Source organism: Mytilus edulis, chromosome 5, assembly GCF_963676685.1.
Source record: "Mytilus edulis chromosome 5, xbMytEdul2.2, whole genome shotgun sequence".
NCBI lineage: Eukaryota > Metazoa > Mollusca > Bivalvia > Mytilida > Mytilidae > Mytilus > Mytilus edulis.
In genome coordinates, this window is record NC_092348.1 from 83,404,423 (window position 1) to 83,420,974 (window position 16,552).

The following is a 16,552-nucleotide window of genomic DNA, read 5'->3' on the forward strand; positions in this document are numbered from 1 at the left end:
AAACTTTTAAACTATTTAAAGTTTTAAAAACAATGAACTATGATGACGGGATGGGGTTATCTAATGGGAATGGGAATGAATCTTGCAAATGCCAAAACAGTTGCATACCAAATATCATTGGTTTATTTTGATTTGACATAATGACAAACTATTACACGCTAACTAGGCAAAAGTTGCAAAGTTAGTCTATGACTGAGGGGATGAGGCCAAACATTTTCCATGGAAAAGATATTCTATTGCTTACACAACTGCACACCAAAAACAAGTAAAATCATAAAAATACTGAATTGTTATCGACCTACCACGAACTTTTCCCCTTAAACTAATACATGAAAACTAAGAAAAAAGTCAATTGACTATCATGTCTGAGGGGCGGGGCAAAACAATCTTCAAGAAATAGAGATATGCCAACTCTCATTCAAATGCATATAAACTATCATTGACTTACCACTAGTGGTTCTCTATAAACAGACTGTACTGATTGTCAAGAGGGACGAAAGATACTAGAGGGACAGTCAAGCTCATAAATCGAAATAAAGTGACAACGCCATGGCTAAAAATGAAAAAAGATAAACAGAAAAACAATAGTACATATGACACAACATATAAAACTAAAGAATAAGCAACACGAACCCCAACAAAAACAAGGGGTGATCTCAGGTGCTCCGGAAGGGTAAGCAGATCCTGATTCACATGTGGCACCCGTCGTGTTGCTTATGTGATAACAAATCCGGTAAATAGTCTAATTCGGTAGGTCACATTCATGAAAGGGAAGGGGATTGTACTTACGATGAAACGGTTATTCCATAACGGTCAACCCACTCGTGATGGCGTCCGTAAAATTTCGAAGAGATAATTTTAACTTCACCATTTGGAACTCTTGGTTTAATAGCTTCCTTATTAGCAGCAACCCTCTATCAAGAAAATCATAATAGGAAAAGCAAGCACAGGAATATCGTATCAATTGGGAGACATATACCCGGTATGCAGGTGCTGCTGGAATGTTGTTACTTAGAAATGGAAAGTTCACAATTGGAAAGCTGAACTCATCTCTTTTGTCGTAAAGTTTTGTTTTCAACCGACCCTCATTGTCAATTTCTAGATGTAAGTCAAAAAAAGAGGGACGAAAGATACCAAAGGGACAGTCAAACTCGTAAATCTAAAACAAACTGACAACACCATGGCTAAAAATGAAAAAGACAAACAAACCACAGCACACATGACACAACATAGAAAACTAAAGAATAAACAACACGAACCCCACCAAAAAAACTAGGGGTGATCGCAGGTGCTCAGGAAGGGTAAGCAGATCCTGCTCCACATGCGGCACCCGTCATGTTGTTTATGTGATAACAAATCCGGTAAATAGTCTAATTCCGTAGGTCACATTCATGAAGGGGAAGGGGATTGTAGTTACGACGTAAGGAACATGTCCTATTTCACTTGTGAAACGGTAATTCCATAACGGTCAACCAACTCGTGATGACGTCCGTAAAAAATTTACGAAGGGATGATTTCAACTTCACCATTTAGAACGTTTGGTTTAATAGCTTCCTTGTGAGCAGCAATCCTCTATCAAGAAAATCATGATAGGAAATGAAAGCATGGGAATATCGTATCAATTGGGAGATATATACCCCGTATGCAGGTGCTGCTGGAATGTTGCTACTTAGAAATGGAAAGTTCACAATTGGAAAGCTGAAATCATTTCTTTTGTCGTAAAAGTTTTGTTTTCAACCGACCCTCATTGTCAATTTCTAGATGTAAGTCAAGATATGAGGCCGACTTAACTGTATCTGTAGTATCCTTTATCTCTAGCTTGATTGGATGGATGCGTTCCACAAAGTCACCAAATTGTGAATTATTTAGTGAAAGAACATCATCTATATAGCGAAAAGTAGAGTTAAAGGATATTGCTAACTTCTTATCTTTCTTCCTAAGAAGTTCCTGCATGAAGTCAGCCTCATAATAATAAAGAAACAAGTCGGTAAGTAGAGGGGCACAGTTTGTTCCCATTGGAATGCCGACACTCTGTTGAAAAACACGTCCTCCGAACGTAACAAATATGTTTTCAATCAAGCATCTTGAGAATATCAGTTTCAGAAAAAAATTTGTTCGAATCAGAGTGATCCTTTACAAAGAAGGATTTATCTCTCCCTAAGACAAGATACTTGTATCTACGTTGGCCATTCTTTTTTACGAAGCAAAGCAATATCGACTCTTTCAATTTTTCTTTTAGTTTTGAATGTGAAATACTAGTGTAAAGAGTAGAAAAGTCAAATGTTTTAATACTGTTACAACATGAAAGAGAGTTAGATTGTATGTACTCTAAAAGATCTTTGGAATTTTCAAGTATCCACATCTGATTCACGCCCCCTCTAGAATAGGCAGTTTCACAATAACTTTGAAGCCCGTCTTTGATTGCTGACAAAATAGATGTTAATAATTACGAAAGAGGTTTCTTGGAGCACTTAGAAGACCCAGCAATATACCGTTGTTTGTAAGGACACTTATGTAGTTTAGGTATCCAATACAGTGATGGCAAATCCAGTTCTTCGTCTTTGATTGAAATTCCAAAGGAACACAGAACAGACCTATGATTATCCAGGATTTCCTCTTTGGTAAGTGTCGTGAGGGTATATGTTGAGTTTCCAAGTGAATTGCCAATACCTGAGGCAGACTTAACTGTATCTGTGGTATCCTTTATCTTTAGTTCGATGGGATATATAGATGCGTTCCACATAGTCACCAAATTTTGATTTATTTAGTGAAAGAACATCATCTATATAGCGGAAAGTAGAGTTGAAGGATATCACTAACTTCTTATCTTTCTTCTTAAGAAGTTCTTGTATGAAGTCAGCCTCATAATAATAAAGAAACAAGTCGTCAAGTAGAGGGGCACAATTTAGTCATAGATGCATGATTTTTTTCAATAGTTGTTATAGGCATCGAACTAACAGTTTATTTCTGTGTTATTTTGGTCTCTTGTGGAGAGTTTTCTCATTGGCAATCATACCACATCTTCTATTGTATAGTTATTACCATCTAATGCATGTAAACTCAGCCAAGCTTAGAAGTCAATAGATCATGACTGAAAGGGGATGGCCTATGATTCTCAATGGTAACGAGCAGTGTCAATGATAACACAACTAAATATATACATGTGTATACTTACTATCTAGCTATAGATTAGACCGTTGGTTTTCTCGTTTGAATGGGTTTACACTAGTAATGTTGGGGCCCTTTATAGCTTGTTGTTCGGTGTGAGCCAAGGCTCCGTGTTGAAGGCCGTACATTGACCTATAATGGTTTATTTTTTTTAAATTGTTATTTGGATGGAGAGTTATCTCATTGGCACTCACACCACATCTTCCTATATCTAATTAATATCAATGAGGTACATGTACCACTAATATATTGTTGACACTGCCACCGACGACGGAAACAGCATACCCATGTCTCCCTTTTGACATCATCAAGGTGAGACAAAATAAAATTAATTATTTCTACATGTCATCGAACAAAATTGGTAGGTTAAATCTAGCAATCGGTTGTTTAAATCTAGCATGGTAATTTAAAACATAAATTGTCTAGTCTTAAACTTGATCGAATGTTAAAGTCGACCGCTAAGATGACAAGAACATTAATGCGGGGTTCACACATTGCCGATTATTTCTCCCGTTTGAGATCAGACAGCGATACGACATGAAAAGTGAAAAAGTCGGATTAGTATCCTCAATTATCTGAAATGTCCTATTATTGTCTGAACGCAGTCGTTTTAGTTCGTTACAGATTCCTACTGGTCGGGAAGGGTCTGAATAGTTCGGCAAAGCACCCCGACAGTTAGGTGCGTCCCGTAACATTCGGGGAAACTCAGCCGATTTTGTCTAGTCGGATTACAATCGTGCCTATGTCGTGACAGATTCTGCTGTATCGGATCGAATTCCTAACAATGTTCTGTGTATTCGGGACGGTGTCCTGTGGAACGGGAATGATCTGGAGAAGTCCCGACAATAACAGAATACAATACGTCTGAGACTAGACAAAGCCGTTTGCAATGCGATAGAGCAGACCGTGATAGGATTACGTTCCGACAGTACCTGATCATCCCGATTATGCCGACAGTTTTCGAACGGATAACTTCCGTCAGCGTCGGTTCACTGTCTTGTCACTATCTGATCTCTGTCGGATTACATTCGGTAGAATCGGGACACAGTCGTGACAGACTCGGTCGAATTTTACCTGGCGAAAGATACAAATCGAATTTCCATCCACGATTCACAGGATCTTGATCAGACTTTTGACAAATTTTAATCGGGAATGGTCCTGTCAAGGACGGCAGTAAAAATCGTGAATGTGTGACCCCAGCTTAACAGAGTAAAACTGTTCTCGTCCATTTTTCTAGGACTGTTTTGTGAACAAACCATATAAACTGGGTACAAAAGAAAAAATATTTAGACCGATTAGGTGCACATGTCTGCCACACATATATGGAGCAGCAATTGATATAGCATCATTTCAAGATAAAAAATCAATATTATAAAGTTTCCCTCTACTACAAATAATTGATTTTCACCAATATATTTTCTTTTTTTATATACAAATGTGATAAAATTGAAATATTACGACTCTTAAAAATTAATTATTAACCAAGCTTTGACAAATTACAGTCATAAATAAGCTGCAATTTATGTTGTATATCACGGAAACATGGAGAAAATCCCGTGAAATCTTAATTTCTCAGGCGACTCATCAATATTGTCTCATTAAGATTCAGTTACGTAATATGCAAAACGACAGGATAATAAAGTTACGTAAAATAAATTGTATCTCATACGACTTGAAATTCTCTTTGCAACATTATAATTACTTTTTCTTTAATTTAGATAAAACGAGAACGAGGTTAATTCCGATGAGTAATGAAGAAATTCACCATAAGTTAGTTGTATGCAAATGTATATTTTACTACAACGACATTACATTTACTTGATTGTTTTCTTTTGTCTTCATCACCCATGTGGTCACTGATACATATACTGTCATCAACAAAATGAAAGCAAAAGCCAGACGTTTGAACATATAACATTAGCTGAAATGAACTTCAACATGCTTTGGCCGACTTATCAATACGCTCGTATTTTGAATCACCAAGAAGGTTTCTGACATATCACGATTCAAAAAGTGTTATCAATTACAGTCTGATATGAGTTGAATTCAGTAAACTGTCAACCCTTTCGGACAACTGAAGGAATACATATAAACGAACAAGTTTAAGAGCAGGGCGTTTGTATTCATTCCACTCATGCGCAAATGTATGCAGCCAATTTAAACAACCATGAATTCGAATTAGACGAATAACTATTCATTTTTTTCTAAGAAACTAGCCACAGTATTAGACATATATGAATTCGAACTTCTTGACAAGAACACATTCGAAAAAAAGTCAACTTTGACAAACAAACAATTTTAATGTGCGTATTGTTATGCGTTTACTTTTCTACATTGGCTAGAGGTATAGGGGGAGGGATCTCATAAACATGTTTAACCCGGCCGCCGCAATTTTGCGCCTGTCCCAAGTCCCAAGTCAGGAGCCTCTGGCTTTGATAGTCTAGTCTTGTATTATTTTTAATTTCAGTTTCTTGTGTATAATTCGGAGTTGAGTATGACGTCCATTATCACTGAACTAGTAAACATATTTTTTTAAGGGACCAGCTGAAGGACGCCTCCGGGTGCGGGAGTTTCTCGCTACATTGAAGACCCATTGGTGGCCTTCGGCTGTTGTCTGCTCTATGGTCGGGTTGTTGTCGCTTTGACAGATTCCCATTTCCTTTCTCAATTTTATTTTAATCATAGATGCCCATGCACGAGGATTTCTGTAATCAACCGAATACAAATAGGAGTATTTGAGAAATTTGGGGAATCGACCAGAGAAATGACAGCTATAAAACTTCTGAATTGTTAGAAAAAACTTATCAATTGAGCGACGATCAATATCTAACAATTGCAAACGACTTCAGGTAATCACCCAGAGGGACGATATTTGTGGTTATCATACGGGCAATACAACTATTGTCACCTTTGGTGTTAGAATTCGTTGGATTGGAAAATTTACAATTGTCCAGGTCTTTCGGTCGTCATTCAGAAACATGCTTCTGCAAAAATGTCGAACGATTATCTGTATGAATAAACGACTTGATTATCTTGAAAATGATTCATTGTTGTTTCCTGAACGTCCAGTGACAAATACTTCATGCATATCCAGAACGAGAACAAATTGATACAAACCAAAACAGGAAGGCGAGTCATCCAAAATGAAGCATTGGTTATTTGGACTACTATAAATCAGGGAATGTTTGAAATGGGAACCAATTTTTCTTTTGAAAATTAAGTTTGGACAATATATAATTATTGAAGGATTGATCATGTGATTGAATATAATATGTATTGAGATATATAAACAATATTTTTATCACATTGTTGTGGAAGTTTGTGAATATGTTCTTGTCTATAACTTAGACATAAAGTAACAGGTTCAATGGACCGGTAAGCAGTTCATGTAGAAAACATATCAAATACCAAAAAGGCGCTAAATGAATGAAAATACTAACATATTAAATGACGAAGATAAAATACCAGGGCTAAAATTATATAAAGGACAACCGATATTATATTCAGTTTAAATTAAATAATAAAAAACGAGGTAAAGTACATTCACTGAGCTAAATTTATAGCCTTGTAACATAATAACAACATACCGGAAGTGCGTATGTTTGCGTGGCTATATATTTGTTCCGTCCAACAAAATGCTCATAGCTGTTTGAAAATCTATTATTTCTAAGATGATCTATCAGTTATGTTATTCAATTTATGGATAACTCAGTTTGTGGACCATTAAATTATCTGAAACAAGTGTCATTCACACCGTTGTAACGAATGTTATGAGTTATGAGATGGAAATTAATATGAGAGATATCGTGTTTGTTCATACTTTTCATATCTATTTTACTTTTTAATAATACTATAATTAGAGTCAACATCTATTTGTCAATTATTTATGCGAGTTATCAATTCTCATACACATGTATCCAATTTTGAAACAAAGTAATAATTTTTTTACATTGAATATTTTGTGTGGAAATTCTGTCTATTTTTTACCATTCCAATGTGCTTTCTGTGGGGTTTTTCCTATATAAATTATGTTTTATTTTTGACGATTCCCATATCTTATATGGTTTAGTTTGTATGGAAAGTTCTAATTCTGTATATCTTTGGCATTGCACGAGATCGCAGTGGCGTAGCTAGGTAATTTTTACGTGTACGCCCGAACCTTGTTGAGGGGCCTGAAGGCCCAAGCGTATCCAGGCCAAAGAACCTGTTGGTAGTAGATTAGCGGGGGAGAAGCCTCCGGAAGTTTATGCGTTATCGAGAATGACATATTACCATACCTGTCAATGAAAACTCATCAATAACAACATTCTTTAGATTAAAAATTGTTTCTTTTTGATGTTTTATCTATTTATTGTGTTTATTTAGAGTTTAATGACGGCCATTGGCTTATACCAGTTACTTTCAAATATGATGAAAGCCTTAGGGGGACGTGGGGTAAAGCACTCAATCAACGAAAACACATTTTCATGTGCAAATGTCGTAAATGAGTTGTTCAGGTGAAATATTAAAATTTGTAAAGGGTTCTCTATGGAACCCTGGTTCTCGCCTGGGATTTCTCCAAGCGAAAAATAATTTATCAGTCCATTACAGGATTCAAACAAATCAAATATTTTCATTAGATATTTTGTCTTGGTCAGGAATATTAATTTCTGCACAAGTTTCATGACAAACTACGGAGGTTTATAAATTTATCATTTTAATCTCAGACTGTAAATGCAAAATGAAATTCCTTTTATCTATAAATTACGGGAAAACTCATCATATATAATTTCGTCATTATACTCTGGATACTCTATTGACAATCAACAGTTTTTGTCCAGCTACCGTAAAATTTTACGAAGGTTTGACAATTAAAGTTATTAATATCTTAAAACTTTAACAACATACTGAACCTAAATGTACATAGTTATAATATTGGCACCGCTGGCGAAATTTAGGATCGAAATGTCTCGCTTTTGCGACATAAATGGCAATGGCTCGACAAAAAATGAAAACCGCTTATCGAATCTTAGCACATAATGAATTGCTTTAAAAAAAGAAAAGGAAAGTGAGTATAGAATTCACGGTATATTAAGACTTTGACAGAAAATGAACAAAAATATCATATGATAAAAATGTTTGTCTCTTTTATTCGCAATTACAAGCCATTGAAGAAAGACATAGAAGGTTGATGTACTATTATCTAATTCTTTTAATTTTATTGAGATGATTTTGTTTTTTGCCAAATTCAAGTGTACGCCCGGGCGTTTTGACGTAAACGTAGCTACGCACATGGATCGAATGTCTTTTTATCTTTACTCATTGCGTGTAATACAAAATACCAGGTAGGATTTATAACCAGAAGGAAAAAACACGACGTAAAGTCAAACAACGAAAAGACAAAAGTTCACAAAAGGTAGAGACCACGGTGTTTAATCAGCAAACGGTAGAGACCATGGTGTTTAATCAGCAAACGGTAGAGACCATGGTGTTTAATCAGCAAACGGTAGAGACAACGGTGTTTAATCAGCAAACGGTAGAGACAACGGTGTTTAATCAGCAAACGGTAGAGACCACGGTGTTTAATCAGCACACGGTAGAGACCACGGTGTTAAATCAGCACACTTCCGTTAAGTATATCATGTATAGCCTCTACTGGAATGATTTTGTGTATGGTAAAATTTGTTCAAAAACTAGTATCAATGGTAACTATCCTTTATGTCAGGTTCAATAAAATAACTGCTATCAATAACAGGCACCAAACTTATTTAGTGAAATTAAGGACAAGTTATCATTTGTATAACGATTCTAAAGGATATTCTTAACGTTAAGGCTCATTCGCATTTTTGTTGTGAAAAACGTTTGATTTATATACGATCTCATATTAATAAATATACAAGTCGGGAAGACAAAGTGCACATTTCTTGCACATCGGAATTCAGACTGTATTTTGAAACGTCAACCAAACTTAACAAATCTGTTGTCAAGATTGCCTGAGGTTTTCATTGAACGAACAGCAGCAGATATTTGACAAGAAAGACCAAATAGATAGGTTCGATGCATTAGAATAAAATACTTTGGCGTATATTTCCTTTGCCAAACCGTTCTTGGATACGGTATTTAGTGTTGTTTTTCTCGAGGAAACCTGTTTAAGTATTTAAGAAACAAAATTAAAGTACATGTATAACCAGTTTCGGGTTCAAACTCTGTCGAAACAAGCTTAAAAGATGAAATAGATGTTTATCAAACAAATACGCCCTTAGTATTTGTATTTTTAGGATATTTTGACGGTCGTTTTTGATATTCATTCATTCAATTCTTATTTTGGGATGATTTAAATGAAATTAACAATCTATTGATATGTAGCTATATACATATGTATAATACTAGTACTGCATTGTGTTGTTACATGGACATGTCGGTATTTGTCTTAGTGACGTACTTTCTACATCTGTTATTATCCATATTTACAATAAACATATTGTTATAAACAAATAAGGGATTTTTTTCTCCATTTCCTGTGGTAATATTGTTTATGTTCGTGTTGTATATAAATTGATGGTGATTTTTATGTACGTTATGGATGTAAGCGGCAATAAAAGATCGATTCATGGTGATTCAGATTGTATGCATCAACTTGACTACAGTTTATAAGAACATCAGCGATATTTGAATAATGATAAAGATAGACTATTAGACTAAATCTGTCATTTAAAAACATATTTATCCCGACTGACGTGTTTGCAGATTGCTTTTGCAAGTCTTAAGAAACCAATCTAGTGCACTTAATAATTCTTATAAATCGAATGTTTTCTGAATGTTGTAAACATTGAATGCGTCTTACGTTTTGAGTGATAGCTGTTATTTAATTATTTATCAACTCAAACTCAAAACTAATCGCAGCTTTGCTAAAATTAACTTATTAACTTAAATTCTTCGAGTTTACTTCAGTTTTCACGGCGTATGAATGAAATGATGCTTATTGATTGATTGTTAATTGCTTAACGTCCAGTGACATATATTTCATGCATGTTCAGGACGAGAAATGATGTTTAAATTCTTTTCTTAAATATAATTTCCTAATGCAGACAGAATAAAGAATCGTCTTGAATAACAAGTCTTGTGAAATACATACAACTTTGAATCTGATGATATTTTCCTAAAATTACTAGATGAAAGCATAACAAAATATTACCGACATAAATCCAATATAATCAACTTACCATGGTGTTAAATACTTTGACCCTGCACGTACATATACAAATGAAGAAAAACATTTGTCTTGTCAGAAATCGTATATAAGATAAAACGATGGAAGAAAAATTCTATATATAGATATAAGAAGATGTGGTATGAGTGCCAACTGAGACAACTTTTCGTTAAAGTCACTTTTTGTAAAAGTAAATCATGAAACATGTCAAAATCAGTCTTCAACACGGAGCCTTGACTCCCACCGAACAGCAAGCTACATGAATAAAGGGTCCTACAAAGGACTAGTGTAAACCCATTCAAACGGAATGATTGTTAAGACATATCAACAAATCTTACCTATAAAACGTTCTATTTCAAGTTTTTTTTTATTATAAAATGTAAAATAGGCATTTAGCACTGAAGCCTTCATTGATAAAAAAAATATGATGCAATGTTAAATGGAGAAATTGGAAGGAAAAGTTTTACTGTATTAAAGCTAGCAAACACACTACACATCATTTCTCATTTTCGAATTTTACTTTATCGGTCCAGAAACGACGCTGAAGACCTTGATAATAACACATTTGGTATACCGTAACATGCTCTGAATCAAAAATAAAGGAACCCCAAATTTAAAAAAAATAGAAACTTAATGCTGTCAGACGTCTGCCAGGAATGAATTCAATTCGCATACAATAACATTTGAGGTGAAACATATGTAGTTATTATGATGACATAAAACTGTTTATCCTGACATGTTCCATAGTTGTTACCCTCTTTTAAAATGTTACGTAATATTGAACGAACAATATGACATGCTCCAGAAGTTATTGTTTGCATCAATTTGTTAAGAAAAACAATAAGTATATGTATCAGATAAATTGTCTCCAAACGGCAATCTGAAAGCGACCAAAACACCACGTTCAGCAATAAAGATATCTATATATCATATTGCGGTAATGAACTAGAGGCTATAAAATATGACAATCTTTCAATTATTCCAAAGTGTATCCGTTATTAATCAATTCGTTCAGACGACGAAATATCTGCAAAAACATTTTCTTCTAGATACAAAAACAATGACATAAAGATGCAAAGATCATCGCTGAAGGTTAAAGCCATCTATACGACATGGACTTTGATTATTGTCGAAGGCCCGTACACTGACCTATAGGTGTTAATGTTCGTGTCATTTGGTTGCTTGTGGAGAGTTGTCTCATTGGCAAACATACCACATCTTCTTATTTAAATAATCATGCATTGTTTCTATCAATGTATATTCGTCCTTGAGTTTGCATGGAAGACGTTCATAAAATTTAATTCCCTTTTTTATGATTTTAACTGTCGAATTTTATACATAATCTTTGAGGTTATCCGAATATTCTACCTTTTTGGCGATATTGATTTTTTTTAACGTTATATAGTAAAACTGTCAAGGTATGTGTTATTTTTGTAGGGTTTATAAACCTTGATTCCTGATGGGGCCGAATCTTCAATAGGGGGAACGTAAGCAAAAGAACAAAAGACGGCACTTGCAATTAAAATGTATGTTTTACTATTCTGCAAGAGAGTCAAGTGTCTAGTGCCAAATAACAAGTCATTTGGAACAAGTCATTACGGTAATCTAGGCATTCAGATAACTTCGGGTGCTCAATGAAATTGTGAATCACGTACAACCTTTTGTGAATATAATTGTTTTTCATCAAAGCTTTTTTTAGTTATTCTTAAAGGAAAAAATACATGGTGGAACTGCTTTTGTCAGAATTCAGTTTTTAGCTTATTGTAAAGAAAATCATGTTTCAAATAAATATATTTATTTACATTTAAACATTTTTAACAGTAACAATTTGTTTTTACAATTTTGATTAAACAATAACAACTATGATTTTAGTGTACCTGTTATCACATGATCATGATGGTCACGTGATATCGCCGTTTCCAAACTATCGATAGGACTATCCTCACTAGATCTGAATCTAATAGTTAACAAAGCGTTCGAACCTCTTTTTGTGAGTTGTCGTTTACAACAAAGCTTTAGGAATGCCTTTCTAAACCCGGTACTCATAAAACAGTAGCACACCGGGTTCACAACAGAGTTCGACAAACCAAGGACTTGAAGCACCGGGTAAATATACGTTGTTACAAAGCCTGTGGAACTCATGTCGCTTAGATTGGTGTCAATCCAAATATTCACAATGTAATATGGCAACCAGCAAATACAAAATATACTAACTACAGCAATCAACATCTTAACTGTCCGACGTCTTTGACGTAGAATCCGTTCTGCTTGATAGCTATGTCCCCGTGATGTTTCTATAAAAACTTTCCCTTCATCTCCCCATAATGTCATTCCTATTCTTGTATAGGCTAACACCATAACAAAAAGTGGAATACAAAACAACAAAACAAATATAAATACATTGTAGAATTGTTTATATTGTAATCGTATCCATCCTTCGGAACACGAACGCTTCTTAAAAGATAAAAAATCTGTAACCTGTACATGGTTCACCACTAGTAAAGGAACAAAAGCCGAAAATGAAAGTACCCACACTGATACTAACATTAAGTAGATTTTTCTCTTTGAAAATATTATTTTTGCTTTGAGTGGACGATGAATAGCAAAGTATCTGTTTATACCAATGAATAAAAGGCTTAGAGCACTTACTGCCACCGCGGACCCTTGCAGGAAAGGTGCAAGTTTACACATAACAGTGCCGAAGATATACTCTTTATAAACATATTCTCCAAGAGTAATAGGAATGCATATTAGAGCTACAAGTAAATCTCCTACGGTTAAATTCACAAGGAAAACATTGGTTAAAGTCCGCATATGTTTGTACTGTGCAACAACAGCAATTACAAAAATATTTCCTGTTATTCCGAGTATAAAAGCAATTGAATAAAGCACTGCCAAGGATATTGTCATGGGACTCCATGTTCCAGTGTCTTTTCCTTTATTTCCAAAAAGTTCGGGAAACTCTTTTAAAATATCCTCGTAATCAAAATCTGCAGAAAATTGAAATTCTGAAATATTTGATCCTATATAGTCAAATAATTGTTGCGTTATATTTTTGACCGGAAGCATCGATACGTTCATCGTGTCCGCTGTCTTCACTATTATAGTTGTGAAATCTTCACTTCAATCGATAGTCATTCCTCTGCTGTTGGTGATTGCTCTGAAAAATATATTCATTGCAGAGGTTGATAACGACAAGCTATAATCCTTAAATTAAACCACGTAATTGAAAGTGTCTTCGTCATTATGATTTTTTTCTTTGATTTGAAAAAAATATATACTTTTGATTACATTTTATGATTCATAACAACTAAGACTTTCAAGAAATCAGTGCAAATCATACCTAATTGAGACAAAAATGACAAGTATAACACGCCCGCATTTAGAAGATGAGAAAACATATGATTACACAATTTCTTTTCGATAAAATGTTACATATCTGGTCAGGTACATGCTCTTATAAACTTGAAACAAGTCAACTTATGAACACAACGTGCATTTGTCCGCATGTTAACCCTTGAACTATACACCTTTGATGTTAACTCAATTTTATCTTGTTAACCACAATCTATAAATACAGTCTTACTTTGAAGAAGTATGTATTATTCATTGTTAATTAATTAGCGACTAATTCAATGTATTTATTGGGTAGAATTTGATTATCCGAACATTCGATTTATATTTGATTGATGTATAGAAGCTGACATTTTAAAAGCAAATGAAATGCGCGGCAATATAGTCTTAGGTATACTCCACCATTTCATTTACAATTTAAAAGCATATAATTACTTTTAACGTTTTGTCTGCGTCATTATTGTTTTTCAAATATTATTATAAAAGACTATGTTTCAGTATCAATCGTACATGTGAATATTGTTTCTTTACTTTCCTATTTATGTGATTTTGATGAACCAAACTCGAAGTTTTATCGCATATGCCCAACAAAAACCATGAAGACATTACACCACTAAACACTTGGTCTATACCTCTTTGTTTTGACCACTTGGTTTATACCTCTTTGTTTTGACCACTTGGTTTATACCTCTTTGTTTTGACCACTTGGTTTATACCTCTTTGTTTTGACCACTTGGTTTATACCTCTTTGTTTTGGCCACTTGGTTTATACCTCTTTGTTTTGACCACTTGGTTTATATCTCTTTGTTTTGACCACTTGGTTTATACCTCTTTGTTTTGACCACTTGGTTTATACCTCTTTGTTTTGACCACTTGGTTTATACCTCTTTGTTTTGGCCACTTGGTTTATACATCTTTGTTTTGACTACTTGGTTTATAACTCTTTGTTTTGACCACTTGGTTTATACCTCTTTGTTTTGGCCACTTGGTTTATACATCTTTGTTTTGACTACTTGGTTTATACATCTTTGTTTTGAACACGTGGTTTATACCTCTTTGTTTTGACCACTTGGTTTATACCTCTTTGTTTTGACCACTTGGTTTATACCTCTTTGTTTTGACCACTTGGTTTATACCTCTTTGTTTTGACCACTTGGTTTATACCTCTTTGTTTTGAACACGTGGTTTATATCTCTTTGTTTTGACCACTTGGTGTATACCTCTTTGTTTTGACCACTTGGTTTATACCTCTTTGTTTTGACCACTTGGTTTATACCTCTTTGTTTTGAACACGTGGTTTATACCTCTTTGTTTTGACCACTTGGTTTATACCTCTTTGTTTTGAACACGTGGTTTATATCTCTTTGTTTTGACCACTTGGTTTATACCTCTTTGTTTTGACCACTTGGTTTATACCTCTTTGTTTTGACCACTTGGTTTATACCTCTTTGTTTTGGCCACTTGGTTTATACCTCTTAGTTTTGACCACTTGGTTTATATCTCTTTGTTTTGACCACTTGGTTTATACCTCTTTGTTTTGACCACTTGGTTTATACCTCTTTGTTTTGGCCACTTGGTTTATACCTCTTTGTTTTGACCACTTGGTTTATACCTCTTTGTTTTAACCACTTGGTTTATACCTCTTTGTTTTGGCCACTTGGTTTATACCTCTTTGTTTTGACTACTTGGTTTATACATCTTTGTTTTGAACACGTGGTTTATATCTCTTTGTTTTGACCACTTGGTTTATACCTCTTTGTTTTGGCCACTTGGTTTATACATCTTTGTTTTGACTACTTGGTTTATATCTTTTTGTTTTGACCACTTGGTTTTGACTTCTATGTTTTGACCACTTGGTTTATACCTCTTTGTTTTGACCAGTTGGTTTATTCCTCTTTGTTTTGACCACTTGGTTTATACCTCTTTGTTTTGACCATTTGGTGTATACCTCTTTGTTTTGACCACTTGGTTTATACCTCTTTGTTTTGACCACTTGGTTTATACATCTTTGTTTTGAACACTTGGTTTATACCTCTTAGTTTTGACCACTTGGTTTATACATCTTTGTTTTGACCACTTGGTTTATACCTCTTTGTTTTGACCATTTGGTTTATACCTCTTTGTTTTGACCACTTGGTTTATACATCTTTGTTTTGACCACTTGGTTTATACCTCTTTGTTTTGACCACTTGGTTTATACATCTTTGTTTTGATCAATTGGTTTATGCCTCTTTGTTTTGACCACTTGGTTTAAAACCTCTTTGTTTTGATCAATTGGTTTATACCTCTTTGTTTTGACCACTTGGTTTATACATCTTTGTTTTGACCACTTGGTTTATACCTCTTTGTTTTGACCACTTGGTTTATACATCTTTGTTTTGATCAATTGGTTTATGCCTCTTTGTTTTGACCACTTGGTTTAAAACCTCTTTGTTTTGATCAATTGGTTTATACCTCCTTGTTTTAATCAATTGGTTTATACCTCTTTTTTTTCCACTTGTTTTATGCACCTTTGTTTTGACCACTTGGTTTATACCTTTTTTTTCCACTTGTTTTATGCACCTTTGTTTTGACCACTTGGTTTATACCTTTTTTTTACCAGTTGGTTTATACCTCTTTGTTTTGACCACTTGGTTTATACATCTTTGTTGGTTTATACATCTTGTCCAATCGTTTTTTATGTGCTTTGTCATTTGATTTTGCCGTGTGATTAGGGACATTCCGATTTGATTTTCCTCTGAGTTAAGTAGTTTTGTGATTTTACTTTTTTTTATATACCTTTTTCTTTTGACCACTAAGTCTATACCTCTTGGTTTAAAAGTATGGAATCAATGCGCATAT

The 16,552-nt window shown here is 34.3% G+C and overlaps 1 protein-coding gene across 1 annotated transcript in view; it reads right to left on the minus strand.

The window, feature by feature from the left end:
• Positions 1-12,135: 12,135 nt before the first annotated feature.
• LOC139524648 (QRFP-like peptide receptor) overlaps positions 12,136-16,552 on the minus strand; it is a 31,697-nt gene continuing 27,280 nt past the window's right edge. The window contains exon 4 of the mRNA XM_071319605.1: positions 12,136-13,517. Coding sequence (XP_071175706.1) covers positions 12,218-13,438 — 1,221 coding nt within the window. The 5' untranslated portion in view covers positions 13,439-13,517 and the 3' untranslated portion in view covers positions 12,136-12,217. The remainder of the gene's footprint in view (positions 13,518-16,552) is intronic.